The following is a 21,969-nucleotide window of genomic DNA, read 5'->3' as shown; positions in this document are numbered from 1 at the left end:
GTAAATATCATATTGTTCTGAGTCATTATTGATACTGGACAGAATTTAAGTGGTTCTAAGCTAAAACAATTGAGTAGTAGGAGACAAGTCAAGTCTCACCTGTAGATAGTCTACCAATAAACACCTGAAAAAGTCTAAAAAGGAATGTATATCGCAAGTATGCGGGTACATGATTTCAATGCATCACAATGTGTCTTTGTACTGTATGTATGCATTGCTTTTTATCTGCAAAACCAATGATGAACCTGCAATGAAAGTCACTTATAGCTTTTCTTGTAAAGTAAAATTGAACTCAAAAAGTGAAGATTTACTATGGTACAGGAAATATGTAGAAATGTTGATTACGTCTAATCAATAAACTCAAAAATGTACTTTTTGTCTTGATTTCATCCTAAAAAATGATAGTTCACTTCCTGGTATGTGAGGGTGCCTAGGTACCAGGATTGGCACAAGGGTGAGGCTGTTTTGGCGGCCACCTTAGGGCACCGTGATTGAGGTGGTGGTGGTGGTGGTGGTGGTGGGGGGGTAAAATCCGAATACCCAGCCACCTGCTGGGGATTCGGATTTTAAAACATCTGTCTTCCTGTCAATGCTGCGCCCCCCGGAGGAGGTACCAGCTCAGCTGTAGACCGTAAGATTGTGTGGGGAGTAAATAAACCCGCCCCTCAATATACACACTGTTCAGAAGCAGTTTGATTAACATTTTAAATGCAGCATTACGTCATGTTGCACCCCATCACATAACGGGTGGGTAGCGGGAGAACGGTGAAAGGCAGCAAAATGCACCTTCACCTGTGTGCACCGACCCTGCTAGGTACTCCTGTTCCTACAGCCTCATTACTGTATATCTGCAGTGTGAGATCTAAGGCACTGTGCTTCTGACACTATTAAAAGCTATTTATTTTTTTGTTAAATAATTTATTGTTAAATAGAGGCCAGCCCTTGTCATGGGAACTAGTTTTGTGTGGTACCCATATAAGGACAATTTCCATTACCTGAACATAGACAACCATTGGCCCAGCTTGAGCTGTTTTGCTCAGGTTGTGATGAAGACAGACAAAGCTCTTCCTCTGCAGACTGTGCTGATCTATCCTGGATGAAACAACAGCAATTGGACAACGTTTTCCATACTGCCAGTTCACTTTTTTATTGGGGATCTACTGGCCAGGACTTCATGTCTATGGGCAATTTAGACTTTTTCTGCCAACAAAAGGCCCCTGCAATTGTAACAGAGGGGCTCCAGGAGGTTTCCATTCCTAGGTTTGTGTGGCACAACAGACAGCTTAAGATAAAAGTGATTTTAAAGGTAAGTAAAAAAAAAAAAAAAAAAAAAAAAAAAAACAACAAACATGTTATACTTACCTGCTCTGTGCAGTGATTTTGCACAGAGCAGCATTGATCCTCCTCTTCTTGGGTCTCCTGCTGGCGCTCCTTGCTCCTCCCTTCTACCCCCAGAGCAAACAGCTTGCTATGGGGGCACCCGAGCAGCTGCTTTGTGTCCATTCACACACAGAGCCATAACTTGCCCCCCCCCCCCCCCCCCATTGGCTCCGTGGCTGTGATTGACTGTCTCAGCCAGTGAGGAGGGAGAGTTCCCAGAGAGCCGAGGCACTCGTGCACATCGCCGGATTGCTATGGGGCTCAGGTAAGTATGGGGGGAGGGGGCTCCTGCACAGAGAAGGTTTTTTAACTTCATATCAATTTTGATTGAGTGCAACGTCGCACGACCGCACAATTGTCAGTTAAAGCGACGCAGTGCTGAATCGCAAAAAGTGCTCTGGTCAGGAAGATGGTAAATCCTTCCAGGGCTGAAGTGGTTAACATTAACCGCTGTCACTAGGCAGAATGGGGAGATGCTTGTTTACATCAGCATCTCCCCATTTGTCCTCTCCGTGAGGCGATCGCGGGTATCCCCACGGCGATCGAGTCTGCGGGACCCGCGACCCGACTCACGGAGCTCCCGGTGGGCAGTGCGCACGCAATGGCACGGCGGGGAATTCAAATGGGACTTACAGGTACGCCCATTTGCCCAGCCGTGCCATTCTGCCGACGTACATCGTCGTGCGCCGGTCGGGAAGTGGTTAAGCAGCGCAGGGGTTTCTTTTACTGTCAGGGCAGTGAGAATGTGGAACTCTCTTCCACAATGGGTGGTGTCAGCGGGAAGTACTGATATTGTTAAAAGACTCTTGGACGTGCATTTTAAAGAACACAATATACAGGGTTATGGGAAATGATCATGGACGCGGACTCACTACAGAGGTTGAACTGGATGGACTGTTGTCTTTATTCAACCTTACCTACAGTAACAGTTGTCCCCAGTGAAGAATTTTTCCTCACTGGCTCTGGTGTGAGAACTCGACATTTTTGCATCACTTTCTGTCTCAGTAACGGTCACCAGGACAAACAGAGTGGTGAATCTCCACAGCAGGGACACAAATAGCAATAAAAGCTTGACCTAGGGTCTAACTCTTCTCTACACAAAGATAAAAAAAAAAAAAATTATATTATATATATATATATATATATATACACACACAGTATCTCACAAAAGTGAGTGAGCACACCCCTCACATTTCTGTAAATATTTTATCATATCTTTTCATGTGACAACACTGAGGAAATGACACTTTGCTACAATGTAAAGTAGTGAGTGTACAGCTTGTTTAACAGTGTAAATTTGCTGTCCCCTCAAAATAACTCAATACATAGCCATTAATGTCTAAACCGCGAGTACACCCCTAAATGAAAACGTCCAAACATGTCATACTTACCTCCACCGTGCAGCTCGTTTAGCACAGAGTGGCCCCGATCCTCCTCTTATGGGGTCCCTCGGCGGCTCTCGCAGCGCCTCCTCACAACAGATAATCCTTTAGGAGAAGCGCTCTCCCGGGGGGTTACCTGGCGGGCGCGTTACCGAGAGATCCGAGATTTACAACACCCCTGAGGGTCTCAGTAAAGAGCACCTGTTGTTACAGTATATAGAAAAAGGTAGATAGAGTGGGGTATCTCCCATGGGCTGGCAGGCGTATTGAACTGACAGCAGCTACTTCCCCCTCGGCGCGTTACCGAGTCCAGCATTTGCATCCATAGACACGAATGCCGGACTCGGTCCTGCCCCCCATGTCATTGGATTTGATCGAAAGCAGCAGAAGCCAACAGCTGCGCTGCTATCAATCTATCCAATCAAGAGTCGGGACCCTCCCGTGCAGAGAGGGAGAGCGCTTCTCCGCCGAGGGAATGAATGGGCTCAGGTAAGTAAAATGGGGGGCTAGGGGGCCGGTCACTGCCAGAAGTTTTTTCAACTTAATGCATAGGATGCATTAGGTGAAAAAACACGAGGGTTTACAAGCCCTTTAAATAAACTTTTCTACAAGTGCCCTTTCTAAACGGTGACTTGTAGAACAGGATTTTAAACACATAGCAGGCAGAAGTCTGTTCAAATTTGTTGTGATTTACAACTGCCCGGTCACTTCCACAAACCGAAGGATATGCCTCCGCCCCCCCCATATTCTGATCTCTGCTGTCCTATCCGCAGACCTGGGACTTTTTTTCACTGATATCCCCCCCCATTAAAGCAACATGGAAGTGATGTGTATTACCCCACTTCTGGGTTGAGCTCTCACTTTCCCTGACTGCCTTAGCCAGGGAAGAAGCTAATGAAACATGACTTCATTAGCATCAGCTGGGGCAAGGGAGAGATCAGAGATTTACAACACCCCTGAGGGTCTCAGTAAAGAGAACCTGTTGTTACAGTATATAGAAATGGTAGATAGAGTGGGGTATCTCCCATGGGTTGGCAGGCGTATTGAACTGACAGCAGCTACTTCCCTCTACTACCGCTATCTGGTCTCTGTCCCAGATTTTTGTAGGGTAAGATTTATCTTCATTTTTTTTGTTTATTTAAGCTATTTGAATGCCACACATGGGGTTGTAATATGTAATATACAATTTAACCTCCACAATAAACAGATGTTAAGGCATATTGGTTGTATATATGAATAATTTGTGTTATTTTTTTCTCTCTTTATAGTTTTATGATTAACATTGATTGTATTAATCCTTGTGGGTCCTGAGGAAGCAGCTTGGCTGCAAAATGCGCAGACCCCCTTTCCAAGAACATACATCGAAATGGTAACGAACCACCGTGTTAATCGGAATTTTATCGGATTATCAAATTCATTTTCAATAAAATTGTTATTTTTCTAGAAGTTGGGTGTTATTATGGTCACCAGAGGTATATTTAAAGTCTCATTTTACTACAATCCTTGCCATATTGTTACAGTATGTTGTCACAAAAAAAGTGAAAAAAATTAAAATGAAATAACATAAAACATCTTTTATTTTTTACAAAAAATTGGGTAATCTGCTTGTGTGCACTAAAATTAACTTTAGTGTATTTTCTACTGAAAATATGCATTTTATAAACCTGTGCACTAAAATCATGTGACAAATAAAATTGGAACTAACTCCATTTTATATTGTCCAGGGTCTCCACATTTAGAAAGTATGTAATGTGAGTTTTAGGCCACTTTCACACTGAGGCACTTTACAGGAACTATAGAGCTAAAAATAGCACCTCTCCTCTCACTCCAGGGTGAAAGCCCAAGGGCTCCATTTACACTGGAGCAGTGCGCTTGTGGGACGTTAAAAAAAAAAGTCCTGCAAGCAGCACCTTTGCAGCACTTTAGGAGCGCTGTATACATCGCTCCTTAAACGCCCCTGCCCACTGAAATTAATGGGCAGCGCCGCCGAAATGCCTGCAAAGCGCTGTGTGAGCGAAGCTTTGCGGGCGCCTCTATCTCTTTTCCGGCCGCTAGCCGAAAAGCGCCGCTAAAATGACGATTAAGTGCCGCTAAAAATAGTGCCCTTAAAGTAATTGTTGAATATTTTTTTTCGAAAATCTTCTCTTTCAAGTGCCTCCACAGTAAGCTGCTTGCTATTGGGTCACTATTGACACACACAGTGCGACTCACCCTGCCCCCTCCCCTCCTCACAGAATTTGATTGACAGCAGCAGGAGCGAATCGCTCCAGATGCTGCCGAGCCTCCTGTGAGAGAAGGGAGAAAAGAGCAGTGCTGCTAAGTGAATCTAATGGGAATGATTTCTTAATTATCAATCAGCTGCTGCACCTGTAGGGCTTTAAGTAGGAAGGTGGCAGGTTCTGCATCCCTTTAGATGTGATTTCCTATAGGGAGGATCTCACCAAAAATGAGATTATGTTGCAGGGGGTGCCTGATATCTGACTTGTATCTTAGTACAGACTTCTGGGAAAATCAGGGAGCCAATCACACAAGCAGGAAATTATGTTTCTGGGGGGCGTTCTGTACACATTCGGTATACAGAATGCCTCCAGGAAGCCAAATTGCATCTTATAGAAAACTACAGAGCTGCAGATTGAAAAGGAAAGGTATTTTTTAACAATGTTCATATACAACATGACTTGAGTCGCAATTGTATATGCTATATTATTTCTTTTTATTTGCCATTTTTTTCCCACGTTTAGTTACCCTTTGAGACTAATATTGTGTTTTTTGCACCTGCTGTCCAATGACTACTTTAACCACTTGCTGCCCGCCATATATCAGAATGACGGCTGCAAAGTGGTTTCAATATCCTGACTGGGCGTCATATGACGTCCTCAGGATATTAAGCCGCTGCGCACCCCCGGGGGCGCGCATCGCAGCAATCGTTGTTGCGGTGTGTCAGTCTGACACACCGCAACTCCGACCTAGGTAAAGAGTCTCTGACGGAGACTCTTTACCATGTGATCAGCCGTGTCCAATCACAGCTGATTACAACGTAAATAGGAAAAGCCGGTGATCGTTTTTTCCTCACTCGCGTCTGACAGATGCGGGTAGAGGAGAGTCGATCGGCTGCTCTCCTGATAGGGGGGAGTCTGTGCTGATTGTTTATCAGCACAGTCCCCCCCCCCTCGGATCCCACCCAGGACCACCATCATGCCGCCCAGGACCACCAGGATGGCCATCCACACTGGACCACCAGGATGGCCATCCACACTGGACCACCAGGTTCTGCCCCTAGACCCCCAGGGAAATACTAATTTGTGCCCAGGCAGCTGCCAATCAGTGCCCACTCACAATGCTTACCACTGCCAGTGCCACCAGGGATGCCTATCAGTGCCTCATATCAGTGCTGCATATCAGTGCCCATCAATGCCACGTATCAATGCCAATCAGTGCCGTCTATCAGTGCCACCCATAAGAACCCATCTTGCAGCCACTCAGTGCCCATCAGTGTCGCCTATCAGTGCCTCCCAGTGCCACTCATGAGTGCCCATCAGTGCCGCCTATCAATGCCCATCAGTGCTGCATATCAGTGCCACCCAGTGCCGCCTACCAGTGCCCATCAGTGCTGCATATCAGTGCCCGCTCATTGGTGCCACCTCATCGGTGCCGCCTTATCAGTGCCCATCAGTGAAAGAGAAAACTTACTTATTTACAAAATTTTATAACAGAAACAAAAGCAAAACTTTTATTTTTTTCAAAATGTTGTTTAGCAAAAAATAAAAACCGCAGAGGTGATCAAATACCACCAAGAGAAAGCTCTATTTGTGGGAACAAAATGCTAAAAATTTTGTTTGGGTACAGTGATGGATGACCGCGCAATTGTCATTCAAACTGCAGTGCTGAAAGCTGAAAATTGGTCTGGGCAGGAAGGTGTATAAGTGCCATGTATTGAAGTGGTTAAATGGCCAGTGACCACATAAGCCCCGGAGGGAAGGCAGGGAACAAGTGAATCACTTGTTTTAAAAACGAGAGATAAATCACATGACAAGTTTGTCTAAAGTTGTTTTCACATTCTGTGGATTCCTACATGGCTGGAAATCACTAATGACCAACAGTCAAAAGATTTCAAGGAAAATGGGGAAAGAACACTGTTTTTTTGTTTATGGAAAAGATGACATGTAAATAATTCTACTTTCAATCTGTATTAAACCCAACACCAAAAATGTAATATATTGCAGCTTACCAATCATTAGACGTAGTGGCTGCATTAGTTTTCTTTTTTAAACTTTTTTCTGTTTTCACCTGTTGATCTGGCCAGTAACATATCAGCTGTATTAGAGTGCCCCCACTCTGGATGAATGAGCACAGGGGGGCACAGCAGACAGCAGCATTTTCAGCCTGGGGGTAGGGGGAGGAGTGTAAGAGTGGTTTTAAAGGCAGAAAGTTTTTTTGTTATTATTGCATTCTATGCATTAAGGTAAAAAACCTTCTATGTGCACCCCCCCTAAGCCCCCAGGCGCGGATTTCCCATTAGGCACTGTAAGCATATGCCTACAGGCGCCCTTCCTAGAGGGGCACCCGCCTGTACATGGCTGGATCTAGGAGGGGTGCTTGGGAGGGCTGTGCCCCCCCAGGCCGACCCCCCCATGAACATTGTACCCACACCCGCTGCAAATCTGGACAGGAGAAGTGTCAGCAAGAAGAGAGCTGGGAGGAGGTATGGGCTTTCTGTGCTCTCCCCGATCCTGTTGGTGGAGTGCTCCTCCATACAGTGGATTACACAGGATCTTCTTAGATTGCGCGGTACAAGGCTTCATTACGCGCCCCCTACCCACATTTCTGGGAGACAAGAAGTTCTTTGAGTAGGTAGGGGTTAGATAATCAAGCTGTGTATCATCCGATGTAAGAGGATCCTGTGTTATCTGCTGAATGGAGGAGCACTGCTATCCCAGCTCTCTCCTCGCTGACACTTCTCCTGTCTGGACTTGCAGCGAGTGTGTGTACAATGTTCATCGGGGGGCCGGCCTGGTGGGGGGGGGGCTGGGGGGGGCACAGAGAGCCCGCACCTCCCCACTACGCCTGTAAGATTGGAGGGGGCTGTTTGTGCTGGGAAGGAAAGAGTAATGGGGGGAAGAAGGGAAGGGGGGGGGGGGGGGGGGAGAAGGGAAAGGGGGGAAAGGGGGAATTTGTGCTAGAAGAAGGAATGGGGGGCACAATGTGTTAGGGGGCAGAACTGTGACGATTTGTGCTAGAAGGGAAGAACTGGGGGCAGGGATTTGTGCTGGGAAAGTTAATTTGGAGGGGGTTGTTCTAAGAGGATGGATTTGAGGGGATTTGTGAGAAAAAGGATTTGTGCTGGGAAGGGGGTTTTGGGGGAAAGAACTTGTACTAGAAGGGGGGATTTGTAGGAGAGGATTTGTGCTAGGAGGGGGGATTTGTAGGAGAGGATTTGTGCTAGGAGGGGGGATTTGTAGGAGAGGATTTGTGCTAGGAGGGGGGATTTGTGGGACAGGATTTGTGCTAGGAGGGGGGATTTTGGGGGAGAATTTATGCTAGGAAAGGAGATTTGGAAGGAAAGATGATGTGTGCTAGGAGGGGGATTTGGACTGTGAAGATGGTGAATTTTTACATTTTTGTTTGGGTAGATTATTCACTTGCAGAAGGAACTTATGCTTAGGGGTGAGCGTGTTGATTGGTGCGTTTTTTTTTTTCTTTGGGGGGATTCAGAATTCTCTATTAAATGTCAGTGATAAATGGTTTGTCTCATCCCTGTAAAAACTAATACATTTGCAGTAGAGCTTGAAAAACAACAGACTTACTGAGTGGATCACCAGATGGAAACAGGAGAAAGAAAGCCTAAAAAAGTTAATGAATGCAGCCATCACATCTCAGAAATAGTAGGCTGCAATATTATAATAGGAAAAGGAATAGGGCGCTTCCGTCAGGAAATGCCTCCAGTGAACTGTACTAGATTGTTGTTACATCTGCTTCAACATCAAGGTAAAGGGGAGGAGGAAAGACTGGGAGAGCACTTGCAGCAGCACTTCAGGTAGAGGAAGCAACTCTGGAGAAAACTAAAAGTAAAAAACAGAAGGCGCTCCTGAGTGCAGTATTAAGGAGTATTTATTCATAGAAGTGATTAAAAACACTCACAGGTGGTTGGTGTCCACAGTCTGTGGCCTGTTATTGTATGTATGTTATAAAACGAAATAAAAAGTAATTTACAAACAAACAAAAAAAAAAAAACACTTACAATGCAGTAGATCAAATGAGCATCTCAGAGGTCTGATGAAAAAGCGAATTGCTCATGCTCCAAAATGCGTTACCGCCCCCTTGACGCCAGCTCCGGCCTATATGTTCCAGTGTGACTCCCTCTCCTATCCCAGCTGCGAGCCAGCTTCCCCCACCTCTAGATGCGAAGGACTCTACAGGATGCCTGTTATGCTGACTGAGATGCTCATTTGATCTACTACATTGTAAGTATTTTTAACTGCTTTTTATGAATAAATACTCCTCAATACTGCACTTAGAAGCGCCTTCTATTTTTTACTTTACTTTTGCAATATTATAATGTTTGCTCTTGGGTTTAATACTGCTTTAAGAAGGCATTTTTGTACTTTACATTGTAACAGAGGAGTTCCCTCTGGAGCTCGCACTAAGGCTAGAACTTCAGGCTGTACTATATACATTAGCAGTTCCAGGTTTGTAGCTGGTCACTAAGAAAAATAAAGAAATGATTTGCCCGTCTCTGCCCACTGCCCTAAATGTGGAATAACGTCTTGTTTTTTGGAAATGAGATCAAGTCATACCTTCTATTTCAAGAAATCAATACAGTACTTCACCGTAACACATGTCAGTGCGTGTCTTATTAGCAGAGGGCTGTCAGGATTAAGGTCTTATGAATAGAAGTTTAGACTACTCCTCCACAGCTCCCTACATGCAGGATTAGGATACTGCTACAACTATTTAATATATCCAGTGGAAGGAACAATTATTTGGAATAATATGGAAGGTACATTAACTTATAGAAGTCCACAGTAACTAAGAGCCACTATACACATTACAATTTTACTATACAATTCTTGCACATTCAAATTTACCAAATCTATGTAATACAGGGACCTAGCTAAATTATCCAATCTGTATCCAATCAGGCAGGTCCTTACACAATATGCAGTCAAGCCTGGTACACACAGGCTGAACATCGGTTGGTTCAACAGAAAGCGGCCAACATTCGGCCCGTGTGTACACCACCCTGTCTGACTTCTGTTGAATGGACACGCTGGAAAACCAGCATCCGATCGGCTCCTGGTCCCTGCTGGCAGCAAATGGCTGCGAGTGCTGACCGGTGTGTTCTGGTGGGGGAGCGGCCCCCCTGTCAGAACACAATAGCTCTGTGCTGAGATTGCCCTAATAACATCGAATAGTTAGCACACTGAGCTTCTCAGTTATTTTTTTTTTTGTTCAGCATGCTGGGTTGAACAAACACAAACTGATAGTGTGTGCCAGGCTTAACTGTTGGAAGATCTAATTGAAATTGTACAATCAGATTGTAATATGTGTTGCGAGATTCAAATTACTGCAGATAGATCAACAAAGAGACAATTTCGGATTGGAGGTTATGGATTACTGTAATCCTTACATCAGATTTGCCTTGTGTTTATCTCCACGAATAATCAGAAAATTAAATGTAGAAAGAGCAAGAGAATACTTTTTGTATGTGTTTTCTACTGGATGAGTACCTGTCACAACACATTTTGTATACAGCAGCAATATCTAGTTACACATTTTATTCTGGACCTCATACTACACTTATCGGACTTGTCCATATTTTTTTAATTATATAGCACCAGTCTGTTCTGCAGTGGCCTACAGAAGAGAACAACCATTTGCATGAATTTTTTGCTGCAAAGGAAGAAATAATCCAATATATTCGCCATATTCATGTAGGTATATGTACATACAAGCAAGTGCCATCTGTGCTGGAAGTTGATTAAACTGACATCATAGCCGGGTTACTGAAGTTGAATAGACCTCCCAGGAGAAACCATCAGAAATATCTGAAGAATATGCAAACATGCAGAAGGCAAATTTGGTGAAACTGAACCCAGGACCCAGAAAGTGTCAGACCACAGGGCTATACCCTACCATGTTGCCTACAGTTCTTAAAGTGTATCTATGATCAAAAAGTAAAATCAATTCTTTTTACATTGTATTTTAATTATTCCGGCCTACTCCTATTGATCTGAATTATCTTTCTTTGTGAAGATCCCCCGCATATTTACTTCCCGTTACATATATTCACTATGCCCTCCGATAATGCACTGTTGTGTCACACATTTCTCAGAGCCTGCCTTCTGAACTCCAGAGGTTCTGAGAAGAGGAGTTTCAAGAGGTAGTACAGGAACCACTGCTTGCAGACAGGAAGGTACCATGGGATATGTAGTCTTTAGAAACTGAACATAAACAGCAGAGGAGAAGCCACAAAGCATACAGGGAATCCAGGAAATTGTAAAAAGGTAAGGCCAACAGACAGAGAAAAAGTAAACTTATATTGGTTTGTTTGTGTTGCTATTACAATGCTGATGATATAAAATGAAAGAGTTTGCAGTGACCATAGAATTCCTTTAATAAATCAGAATATCAAAATATATTTTACACATAACCGACCGTGTCAGATACATGCTAATAGCATTAAATTGTAAGGTAACTTTAATGACACAACTTAAAGCAATAGTAAACTACCACCCAAAAAAAAGAAAAAAATTGGGCCCCCTGCAGAATTATGCCATAATGTACTAGCATGCACTGGGATTACCTGCAAATGGAGCCCTCCAGCACAGCACTGTCACGGCTCCCCCAGCGCTTCCATCTTCACCCGGTCTTCCTTCCGGGTTCACGGGCTCTGGCCACTTGAATGGCCAAAGCTGTGATGATGACACTCCAGCGCATAAGTGCTGTAGCCCAGGCCAGGGTACGGTGCTCTGCATTCCAGGGCATAGTGTATGCCCTGGAATGCAGAGCATCACTGCACATGCACGGGTGACGTCATCAGCTATTGCCATTGTGAACATCTCCTAAAACGTGTACATTTAGAAGATATTCATTGTACCTCCAGGTAAGCCCGATTGTAAGTAAAGAGAGGGCCTTCACTACCACTTTAAACGGTCACGAGTTGCCTGTACAAAGGTTACTTAGGACTGAATCTAGCATGTTGTACATGATCTTACAGGTTCTTGCACATAGTTCAAATTTTTTCACTGTGCTAAACATACACTACAAGGTAATTTACAGCCTTCTTCAGTATATTGGCTTCTTAACCTGACATTGTACATTAAATAAAGTGCCTTGCAAAAGTAAGCCCCTTTGCTTTTTACCTATTTGTTACATTACAGCCTTTAGTTCAATGTTTTTTTAATCTGAATTATATGTGATAGATCAGAACACAATAGTCTAAGTCGGTGAAGTAAAATTGGAAAAATATATACATAAAACTATTTTTCAGAAATAAAAAACTGATAATTGGCATGTGCGTATGTATTCACCCACTTTGCTATGAAGCCCATAAAAAGCTCTGGTGCAACCAATTACCTTCAGAAGTCACATAATTAGTGAAATGTCCACCTGTGTGTAATCTAAGTGTCACATGATCTGTCATTACATATACACACCTTTTTGAAAGGCCCCAGAGGCTGCAACACCTAAGCAAGTGGCACCACTAACCAAACACTGCCATGAAGACCAAGGAACTCTCCAAACAAGTAAGGGACAATGTTGTTGAGAAGTACAAGTCGAGGTTAGGTTATAAAAAAAATCCAAATGCTTGAAGATCCCTAGGAGCACCATCAAATCTATCATAACCAAATGGAAAGAACATGGCACAACAGCAAACCTGCCAAGAGACGGCCGCACACCAAAACTCACGGACCGGGGAAGGAGGGCATTAATCAGAGAGGCAGCAAAGAGACCTAAAGGTAACCCTGGAGGATCTGCAGAGTTCCACAGCAGAGACTGGAGTATCTCTACATAGGACAATAAGCCATACCATCCATAGAGTGGGGCTTTATGGCAGAGAGGCCAGAAGAAAACCATTACTTTCAGCAAAAAACAAAATGGCACATTTTGAGTTTGCGAAACGGCATGCGGGAGACTCCCAAAATGTATCGCGGAAGGTGCTCTGGTCTGGGGAGACTAAAATTGAACTTTTTGTCCATCAAAGAAAATGTCTGGCGCAAACCCAACACATCACATCACCCAAAGAACACCATCCCCACAGTGAAACATGGTGGTGGCAGCATCATGCAGTGGGGATGTTTTTCAGCAGTCGGGACTGGGAAACTGATCAGAGTTGAGGGAAAGATGGTGCTAAATACAGGGATATTCTTGAGAAAAACCTGTACTACTCTGTGTGTGATTTGAGGCTAAGACAGAGGTTCACCTTCCAGCAGGACAATGACCCCAAACACACTGCTAAAGCAACACTTGAGTGGTTTAAGGGGAAACATGTAAATGTGCTGAAATGGCCTAGTCAAAGCCCAGACCACAAGCGCAAACCATCCAACTTAAAGGAGCTGGAGCAGTTATGCAATGAGGAATGGGCAAAAATCCCAGTGGTAAGATGTGGCAAGCTCATAGAGACTTATCCGAAGCGACTTGGAGCTGTGATAGCCACAAAAGGTGGCTCTACAAAGTATTGACTTTAGGAGGGTGAATAGTTATGACTTTTTCTGTTATTTTGTTCTATTTGTTGTTTGCTTCACAGTAAAAGAAAAAAAAAAAATCTTCAAAGTTGTGGGCATGTTCTGTACACTAAATGATGCAAATTCTCAAACAATCCATGTTAAATTCCAGGTTGTGAGGCAACAAAACACGAAAAAATGCCAAGGGGGGTGAATACTTTTGCAAGGCACTGTATAAATTTGTTTGCCTAACTTAAGAATACTGGAGAAACATTTCTTCTTAATGTAATGTACAAAATACATGTGACAAAAGGAGGGAAATAAAAGATACTTACTGGCTGCATAATTCTTGATGTTGGAGTAAATTCTGAATAAATTCATTCAGACCTGCTCTCCGCTGCTGAATAAACTCTGGATAGAGCGGAAAAAAAAAAAAACAAACATTGTGGAACTACAGCTTTCTGGATCAGTTTACACAAGAAATTAACACAGGTTCACTTTAACATCACTAGCAGGACAGGGACTAAAATCTGGTGGAAAGGAGGTATGTCTGTGTTGCTGACGACAGCCAATGAAAACTCAGTTTTCTGTCCTTTACATCTGGTCTTCTGTTGTGTTGCCTGAGCCTTTGACATGCACATGATCTATACTGAAAATAAGAGGCTATACTCAATTTTAATTAAAAAAATTATATATATATATATATATATATATATATATATATATATATATATATATATATATATATATTACACACACACACAATTTGATTCATTTGGAAAGGTAATTAGTTAAAATTATTCAAATAAACCAAAAGAATAAAAAATGACTGGCTTCCCTACACCCCCAAGCTGCAGTTCTAATTCATAGGTACAAGAATCAAATATATAGAACAGTTAACAGAACCGCGCTAAAAAAAAATTATACGATACATGCTGTTTATTTGATGCTTCTATGTAAGTGTGCTACTTTTACTTTTGCTTATTAAATTGTCTATGCGGATTCACACTATGGAGGATGTGTCTTTCATTTCCCTGGGTTCCCTTTGCTGAGTTTTGGCCTCTATGACGGAGAGTTCCGGGTGATCCTCCCTCCATGCTGAGACCGATGGTGGTGTCCCCGAAGAGTGGATTTTGTACATAAGCTTTGATTAAGCTTACCTCTGGTAAGCGTACATCTTTATAGGTGGTGGATCCTTCTCACGAGGTGTTTTTGTTCATTAAGGCTTCAATCACTACTGGTGGAATTATCTACAATAAGGACTGTTTTCATTTGAAATCACTATCAGTCACGGACTTATTCTTTTTTATCACCTCTTACAATCTATTTGCCTTAAAGTTTTTTAATACAGTCACAATATCCATTAACTATTTAATTAATCACAATCATGTTGTGTTGACATTTGGGTTTGGAATATAATATGTTGTTTTGATTTTAACACATTATTTGAGATATTTTGGTTTATGGGAATTTTATCTACTATAATTTTAATTTTTTTTTAGCGCGGTTCTGTTAACTGTTCTAGTTAAAATTATTAGTTAAAATTAGTTAGTTAAAATCATGTCATTTTTTTTCTGTCTTTATCTGCCCTCAAGACACAGGAGGAAGTGAAAGCAAATGTCTCTAACATGAGGGAAAATCCCTGCTTACAAAACTGTCCCCACTGGAAGGATTCCCTCACCTCCTCGTCTGGTTCTGTCCTGGTGACAAGGTTTACTGGGCCAAATAGAGAGGATGAGTCCACCCATGGTGGACACAGAGAACAAAAAAAAAAAAAAAAATCTACCAGGGGTTTAAATACTGTCACACTGTGTCAAAAAATGAACAACTCAAGCCTAGAAACACCAACTGTATTAAAAACGACAGTATAAAGCATGAGTTTAAAATGCAGATTTGCATCAAAATACGTGTGAAAGCATGTGTTAAAAGGAATGTTCTTTTAAATCCCAAAAGGTGTCAATACTGACTTCAACTAGCCATATGTTTGAATTTGTCTGATGAACCGGCCAAAATGTGATCACTGTCAGCTACCTTCCAGTCCAAACTCTTTAATTGGAGCCAGGCAGAAAATTGGCATCAGAAGTGGCTGCATCCAATCCAATGCAGGCGTTGTTTTGGTATATTGACAGCCAGTGCCGGTCAGCTGTCAAAATACAATGGCCATAATGGGAGATTCAGCCACTTGCGCTCTGTAGCCTAGATGGAGGAATTGGTTTGATTTTTTTCCATTCAGTCTGTAGGTTGAGCAGAAAAAAAAAAATCTATATATGTGTATGGTCAGCTTAGGAAGGAGCCACCCCAGAAAAAGCCGCTTAAAAAGACACACATCCAGTTTAAAATAAACTTACAAATTATGTTGGCATAACCAGCAGCAGAATATGGATGCACACATCAGATAAAGTTGAACGTAATCTGCTAAGCAGAGTAGTAACTACGCTAGAATTACTAAGGACCACCTTCTTTATCGCTAACTGGAATCAATACTGATATTAGCAGGCCAGCAATAGCCAGTGTAAATAAACATTAAATACAGTATAATCGGCATGAACGCTACTCTGCTTTAAAGTGCACTCCAAGGGATTGGCTGGGGTGTAGCATAGCGTCTCCTAGGAGGCACCTCTTTAAATGGCTTTGAGGCTACAATGGTTTGGGGCAGTCTTTAGTCCTGACTCTTCAACCGGCTAAAACATTGGATAGTGTTTAAAGCAGTCAGTAAGGCCTGCAGGCCATGTTCCAGCTACGGAGAAGCTGATTAAGTGGCTCCTAATGGCTCAGTCTATAAGGGTGGTAAAAGCTAATTGCTGGCAGGCGCTCTCACCAGACCTAGTGATGCAGTTACCCCTCTGGGTGAATGTCTCAGTGACTCTTGGTTGCCCGCGGTGACATGGCAAGAACCATATACTGGCAGCAGCTCTGTCCGTCAGTTCTCTCTGGTATAGTGCTGGGCAGGGCGCCTTTCTTTCCTCTGATGGTACCCCCGACACAGTCCTCTCTCCACTCTGTCCCTGGTCACAGCTCTGCACAGACTGACACAGCATGGGATGTATACTGGCAGCAGCTCTGGTCTTCTGCTTCCCTTAGAAGTTCAGTGCCAGACAGTAATCGCTCCTGAGTGTCCTCGCTCTCCTTTGTTCCAGGTAGCACCCCCCTCAACAATCCTTTTCCCAGGCTCCTGACTCTCCCTTTCCCCCACAGAGCATGCTGGGCTGTAGTTTTCTCCCTGTCATTCCACCATGCTTCCGGGCCTTTGGGAAATGCAGTTTAGCTCTAGCAAATGCAGTGTCCAGATGCTGCTTACAAACTACACTTCCCAGTGTGCTTTGTGTTTCTGGAAGTTCTAGAAGAAAAAAAGGTCAACATCTCCATATCTCCATCTTGTGGCCAAAAGGAGGAATTGCATATGTAATACCTTTACATTATAGTTATAGTGTCTATGGTTTTCTCACATAAAATCAGGGACAGCGTGCCTGTTACATGAGCAATGGGTGAATTTATTACTCTGGACAACAAAACATATACCAAAGATCACCAAAGATTATTTGTTTTACCTGGATCAAAATTGTCCCCGAAAATCCTCTTTGCAGGAATCTTCAGGTTCATAGCTGGAAACTGTTTTCTAAGCTAACAGAATAATAGTTAAAAATATCAGTATAGTCACAGGATTTAGACAAATGTTAACAAATTCAGTGCAGAAATCAGTTGACATGGGCAAGTAGTAGAGCAGGGGTGCCCAACCAGTGGCCCGGGGGCCACATGTGGCCCGTGGAACCCTCTGATGTGGCCCACAACCTCCTTGCTCTGGGATGGTGGGTTGGCAAGCCCAGATAGCGGATTGCCGACCTGCCATCTCAGGGCATCAGTGTTGTGAATGAAGCCTGCGGTAGAGAGAGCCGCATAAGCCTGTGTCGTTCCGGCTCCTGTCACAGGCGGAGTGATACCAAATGCACTCTGCCTGGGCCAGCAACAGCCGGCGATAACTGAATGGAAGACTGTTTGTTTTTAAAGGGAAGTTTATTACTAAAACTACAGTGTATATATGGGCATATCTGTTCTGCAGTGGTTACTGGGCTGCTTTCAAACTGATCCGCAGGTGGAGCACAGTGCACCTGAGGGTTACCTGCACGGAGCCATAGACTTTATTACTGTTATTACCTGCGGATTGGGTAAGCTTTCAGAAAGTGCTCCACACCTGCAGGATAGAATAGAAGTCTATGGCAAAGTGCAGCTAACCCGCAGGAAAGACACAGGTGCACTCACTGCGCCGGGTAAACGGCAATGCATATGTGTGAAAGCAGCCTTAGGCCCCTATCACACGATCAGTCCAACCCAATTGGACCATTCATTCACCTCCATGGTGGACTTGTGTCCGTTTACACCCGCCTACCTCCAATCCAATCCGCTAAAAAAAAACAAAAGGAGATCCGTCCCCTTCTGTATGGATCAGAGGGCTCAGAGTAGAGCGGACTGTGTCCGCCCTGCATATGCAGAGTGGACATGGACCTGTCATCTGCCCACTCCGCTCATTGTGGCTCACGACCGGGTACCAAGTTGCTGTAGTGGCCCTCGCTCTTCAAAATGTTGGGCAGCCCTGTGGTAGAGAGACAAGCAGAGTATAGACTGTGCCCTCTCAACATCAGCACCCACAGACATGGGATTATCACCCGATTCAGTCATTTTCAGAATGATTGGATGGCTGGGTCTGGGATACCCAATTGGGGGCATATGGTAGTAGCACAGAGGATATGCATTTTGGGGAAGTATGGTGCCCCTTCAACTAAATGGGCTGCCCGAATGCAACACACATATCTACAAGCAAATCTCAAAGAAATAGCTTACCGTGTTATAAAGTTTATCGAATTCTGCATATCTCCTAAACACAAACCATTCATTCCGTCCCATGGACACTATTACTTTGTACACCTGCCAAGACAAAAACATTAATTTAATCCATTCACAAATATCATCAGTTGCTATTTATCTACAGTAATTTTTGAACAGGTGACACATAATGCTACAGGACAGACACCACTCCTGGCTTTGTAAGAAAGCTTCTAGTATGCAAATGATAGCAAAGTAGCAAAGTCGTTTGTGATCAGTTGACAAGCAAATATTTCCTCAGCTATAGGCAAGTCTAGACTTATACAACCCATGCTTAAAGTAGAGCTCCAGCACTAAGTTTTGCACAGTTCTACAAGCTCCTCTCCTGTACTGAAATTGCTTATACTCTGATTGCACTGCACACTGTGAGCTTCTCAAAGTGTACATTAGAACCTGCAGCAAGTCAGACAGAGCTCGACTCATTTCCTGGTTTACGGAAATACAGCATCATTTACCGCTTTCCTCACCAGCCTTCTTCTCCCTGGCCTGCCCCTTTTATTCACTGGATTTTAGTTCTTTCAGATATGGAGGCTCAGCATCAAACTGGGGCCTTACCTAGGGTGGTCTGCATGCAAATGCAGCTTGCCTAGGACGCCCGCTCGCCAGCCCAACATCTGTCACAAGATGCCCTTAGTCTTTTGGGTTGAAAAGCCAGCATCACTAAAATACTGAGGATATTACTGTAAATGCAGGGCATTGTGGTCCCACCCCTTGAGGGGGCGTCTCAACAAAGCCCTGCATTCACTATGTATCCATGCAGAAATTGGTGTCGACATGTCAGTGCTACTTTTTGCATCTCTGAGCAACACCCACTGAAAAAATTGAGGGAAGAAGGGGATCCAGCATATCACTTGACCAGAAGACACGGGAACAAGATAAGTGTATTAAACAATGAAAGCATAACCTACACACTGGGGGGCCTTGAAACTAACCACTAGGGGTTTCTTTTTATAGTTTATTTTCCATTTATTTACCTTTACACTTGCCCTTTTGAGCATTTGACTTAGGGCTCTTTCACACGGGGCAGATCAGTGATGATCCGCCCCGTGAACACCCGATTGCTCAGCAGGGAATGCTCCGCCGATCCCCGCTGAGCAGGAAAATGACAGGTCCGTCGCTGCACACTGTGCAGCGACGGACCTGTCAGAGCACCGCTCTCCTCTATGGGGGATCGGATGATGACGGACCGTAGAGTCCGTCGTCACCCGATCCGATAACGGATGGAAAAGTAGGGTTTTCCTCCGTTACACTTTTCGGGTCGGATGTCAGCGGACATGTCACCGCTGACATCCGACACTCCATAGAGATACATGTATGTCCGTTTTTCATCCGAAAATGGAAGGATGAAAATCCGCAGATCTTTTACTCCAAATTTTATTTAATCTTGATTTGGGTATATTATTCATCCACGCTTAAATATTAACAATTGGACATTGGAAAGTAGCAATATGGGCGAAACATGTCGGGACAATCACTCCAATGCTACTGCTGAGTGACTACATTTTGTGAACTGTTTTGAACTTCAGATGTTTCTTTGTACATGTGCACATAACTTATACCAAAACTTTCTAACTATGTCCTGTATGTAATAAAAAACCTTGTCATTTTTATACCTATTGTGGAGTATTGAAATTACTACTTCTTTTTTTGTCGGCACCCTCAAAAATCCAGCCAAAAAATTTCCCTTGTCCACAATTAACAATTGGAGTACGTTGTTCTCCTTGAACTATGGTTTAATTTCATGAAACTGATTATTTTCAAAAGCTCTACAAGTGAAGATATCTTACTGTATGTTTCCTATATGTTGTGTGAAGTACTAAGTCATTGAAAAAAATAAACAAAGCCTTTAATTGTATTAATTTGTTTTAGTTAACCTTTTGCATTATTATTTTGATATCTTATTTTATATTTTTGTAAAGTTTTTTAAAAGTAAAAATTTTGTAAAAATAAAATATAAAATGCTGTACTTACAGTAAATCTCTTTTTTTTTTCTCGGTGCTCATCAGAGCTAGGAATGCATACATTGGGGCAGCTGATCTTGTGATCCATTGCTTAGAATTCCTTCATATGGATCTTTTGTGAGGCCTCCTAGTGGAAGGTTTATTCAATGTGCATGTGAGATGTTGGCTACAAAATGCCCATGTTCTAGGATCAGCTTGCTCATTCCATGACGGAACCTGCACAGTAAAATAAACACATTGAATTACCATCTAACTGTCAAATATTTTTTTTAGCACTGCAGTGTGACTCTAATAGCCTTGTTTAGTGAGACACTTGAAAGAGGAAAACAATTTGCTTGGCCAAAATATGCCGAAATGCTTGTCACCTTTTCTTCACAGAAAAGGGAATGTTTGTTGCCTGTTCCATCATTTTGTAAAACTTAATTGTGTCATAACAAGCGCTGGAAGTAATGACAAATGCCGTTTACTACTAAATAGCCAGATAATGGTTTTACTGTTGGATGCACCATGTGCTATGACCACCCTGCGTGTGGGCACCATTACCAAGAAATTACAGTCCAATCAGATATTGGTTTTCAGAGATTTTGGTGTAGGCATGCTATGGAAACTGATCTGAAAAAGCTTGCTTTGTACATCAGGCCTAAGGGTACTTGCATACAGTACCGATAAATGATCATCAGATTCCTTTCAGAAAAGTTCCTGCGTAAAAACGCGTGGGCTGTATAATAAATGAGCGTATCCGTACATACGCATACACTAAAATTATTTGAGATTTTCTTGGGTTTGGTCGTTTGCACATAAAATACTGTCCAACAACGCAGGTTTTTGCGTTTTTTTTACTGATCTATACACAGCTCAAGTTTACACACTTGTGTGTAAAGGCCAGGGTGGATATAAACCAATGATTTAAAAAAAAAATTAAAAAAATATAAAAATGGAACTACTGCTTTAAGTGACCCCCTGACATGCCACATTTGGCATGTCATTTTTTTTTGAGGGGGGGATACCCTCTTTTTAGAGGCATTCAGCTCCCACTCCCTCCGCGGCGCCCAAAGGAAGTTCACCTCTCCCCCTCCCTTCCTGCAATCTTCGTCACAGGTCCCAGAAGATTGCCCGGCCAATCACAGCGCGGCTCACGCATGCGCAGTGCGTGCCTGGCTGTGAAGCCACAGCCAGGCACTCACAGTAGTGATGCCGAAGCCGCAGAGAGGAGGGGGAGAGGAGCGGGGCTTCGTTCACCCGCATCTCTGGACCGTGGGACACGTGATTGTCCAATTATTAAAAGTCAGCAGCTACACTTTTTTTAGCTGACTTTTATATGGGTGGAATGCCGCTTTAAAATCGATTTTTTTTTATTTTTATCAAATTTTAATAAAATGCTTTTGGAGTAAAAATCTATCTACAGATAGCTTTCTATTTAAGATACATTAATAATTTTGTTTATTCAGCACAAAAATGGAGCTTAGTTATGTAGCATGAGGCTGTATATTCTGCAATCTTTACATTTTTGGTAAACTTATTCAATGAATCCAAGCTCTGCAAGCTGAGATAACGTGCACTGCATTGATGCATTTACACAATTTCACAGTAGCCATAAGATAAAACAAAGTTCAGGAATATTCCTTTATCCCATTATTTTGCAAAACCATGTACACTGCCAACTGTATGATTGAATCGGTTCTGATATCGCTGTTTTACTAACCT

The 21,969-nt window shown here is 43.0% G+C and overlaps 1 protein-coding gene across 3 annotated transcripts in view; it reads right to left on the bottom strand.

The window, feature by feature from the left end:
* The window catches only part of SGK3 (serum/glucocorticoid regulated kinase family member 3), a 125,307-nt gene that overhangs the window by 40,750 nt on the left and 62,588 nt on the right, over positions 1-21,969 (bottom strand). For all 3 annotated transcript variants that reach the window (XM_073631760.1, XM_073631759.1, XM_073631761.1), the window contains 4 exons: positions 20,276-20,481; positions 18,263-18,346; positions 16,975-17,047; positions 13,762-13,837 (listed from right to left, as the gene is read on the bottom strand). In XM_073631760.1, the coding sequence (XP_073487861.1) occupies positions 13,762-13,837; positions 16,975-17,047; positions 18,263-18,346; positions 20,276-20,353 (311 nt within the window). In that variant the 5' untranslated portion in view covers positions 20,354-20,481. The remainder of the gene's footprint in view (positions 1-13,761; positions 13,838-16,974; positions 17,048-18,262; positions 18,347-20,275; positions 20,482-21,969) is intronic.

This window comes from Aquarana catesbeiana, linkage group LG05, assembly GCF_042186555.1.
Source record: "Aquarana catesbeiana isolate 2022-GZ linkage group LG05, ASM4218655v1, whole genome shotgun sequence".
NCBI classification, from domain to species: Eukaryota; Metazoa; Chordata; class Amphibia; order Anura; family Ranidae; genus Aquarana; species Aquarana catesbeiana.
This window is presented reverse-complemented; position numbering and strand designations above follow the sequence as displayed.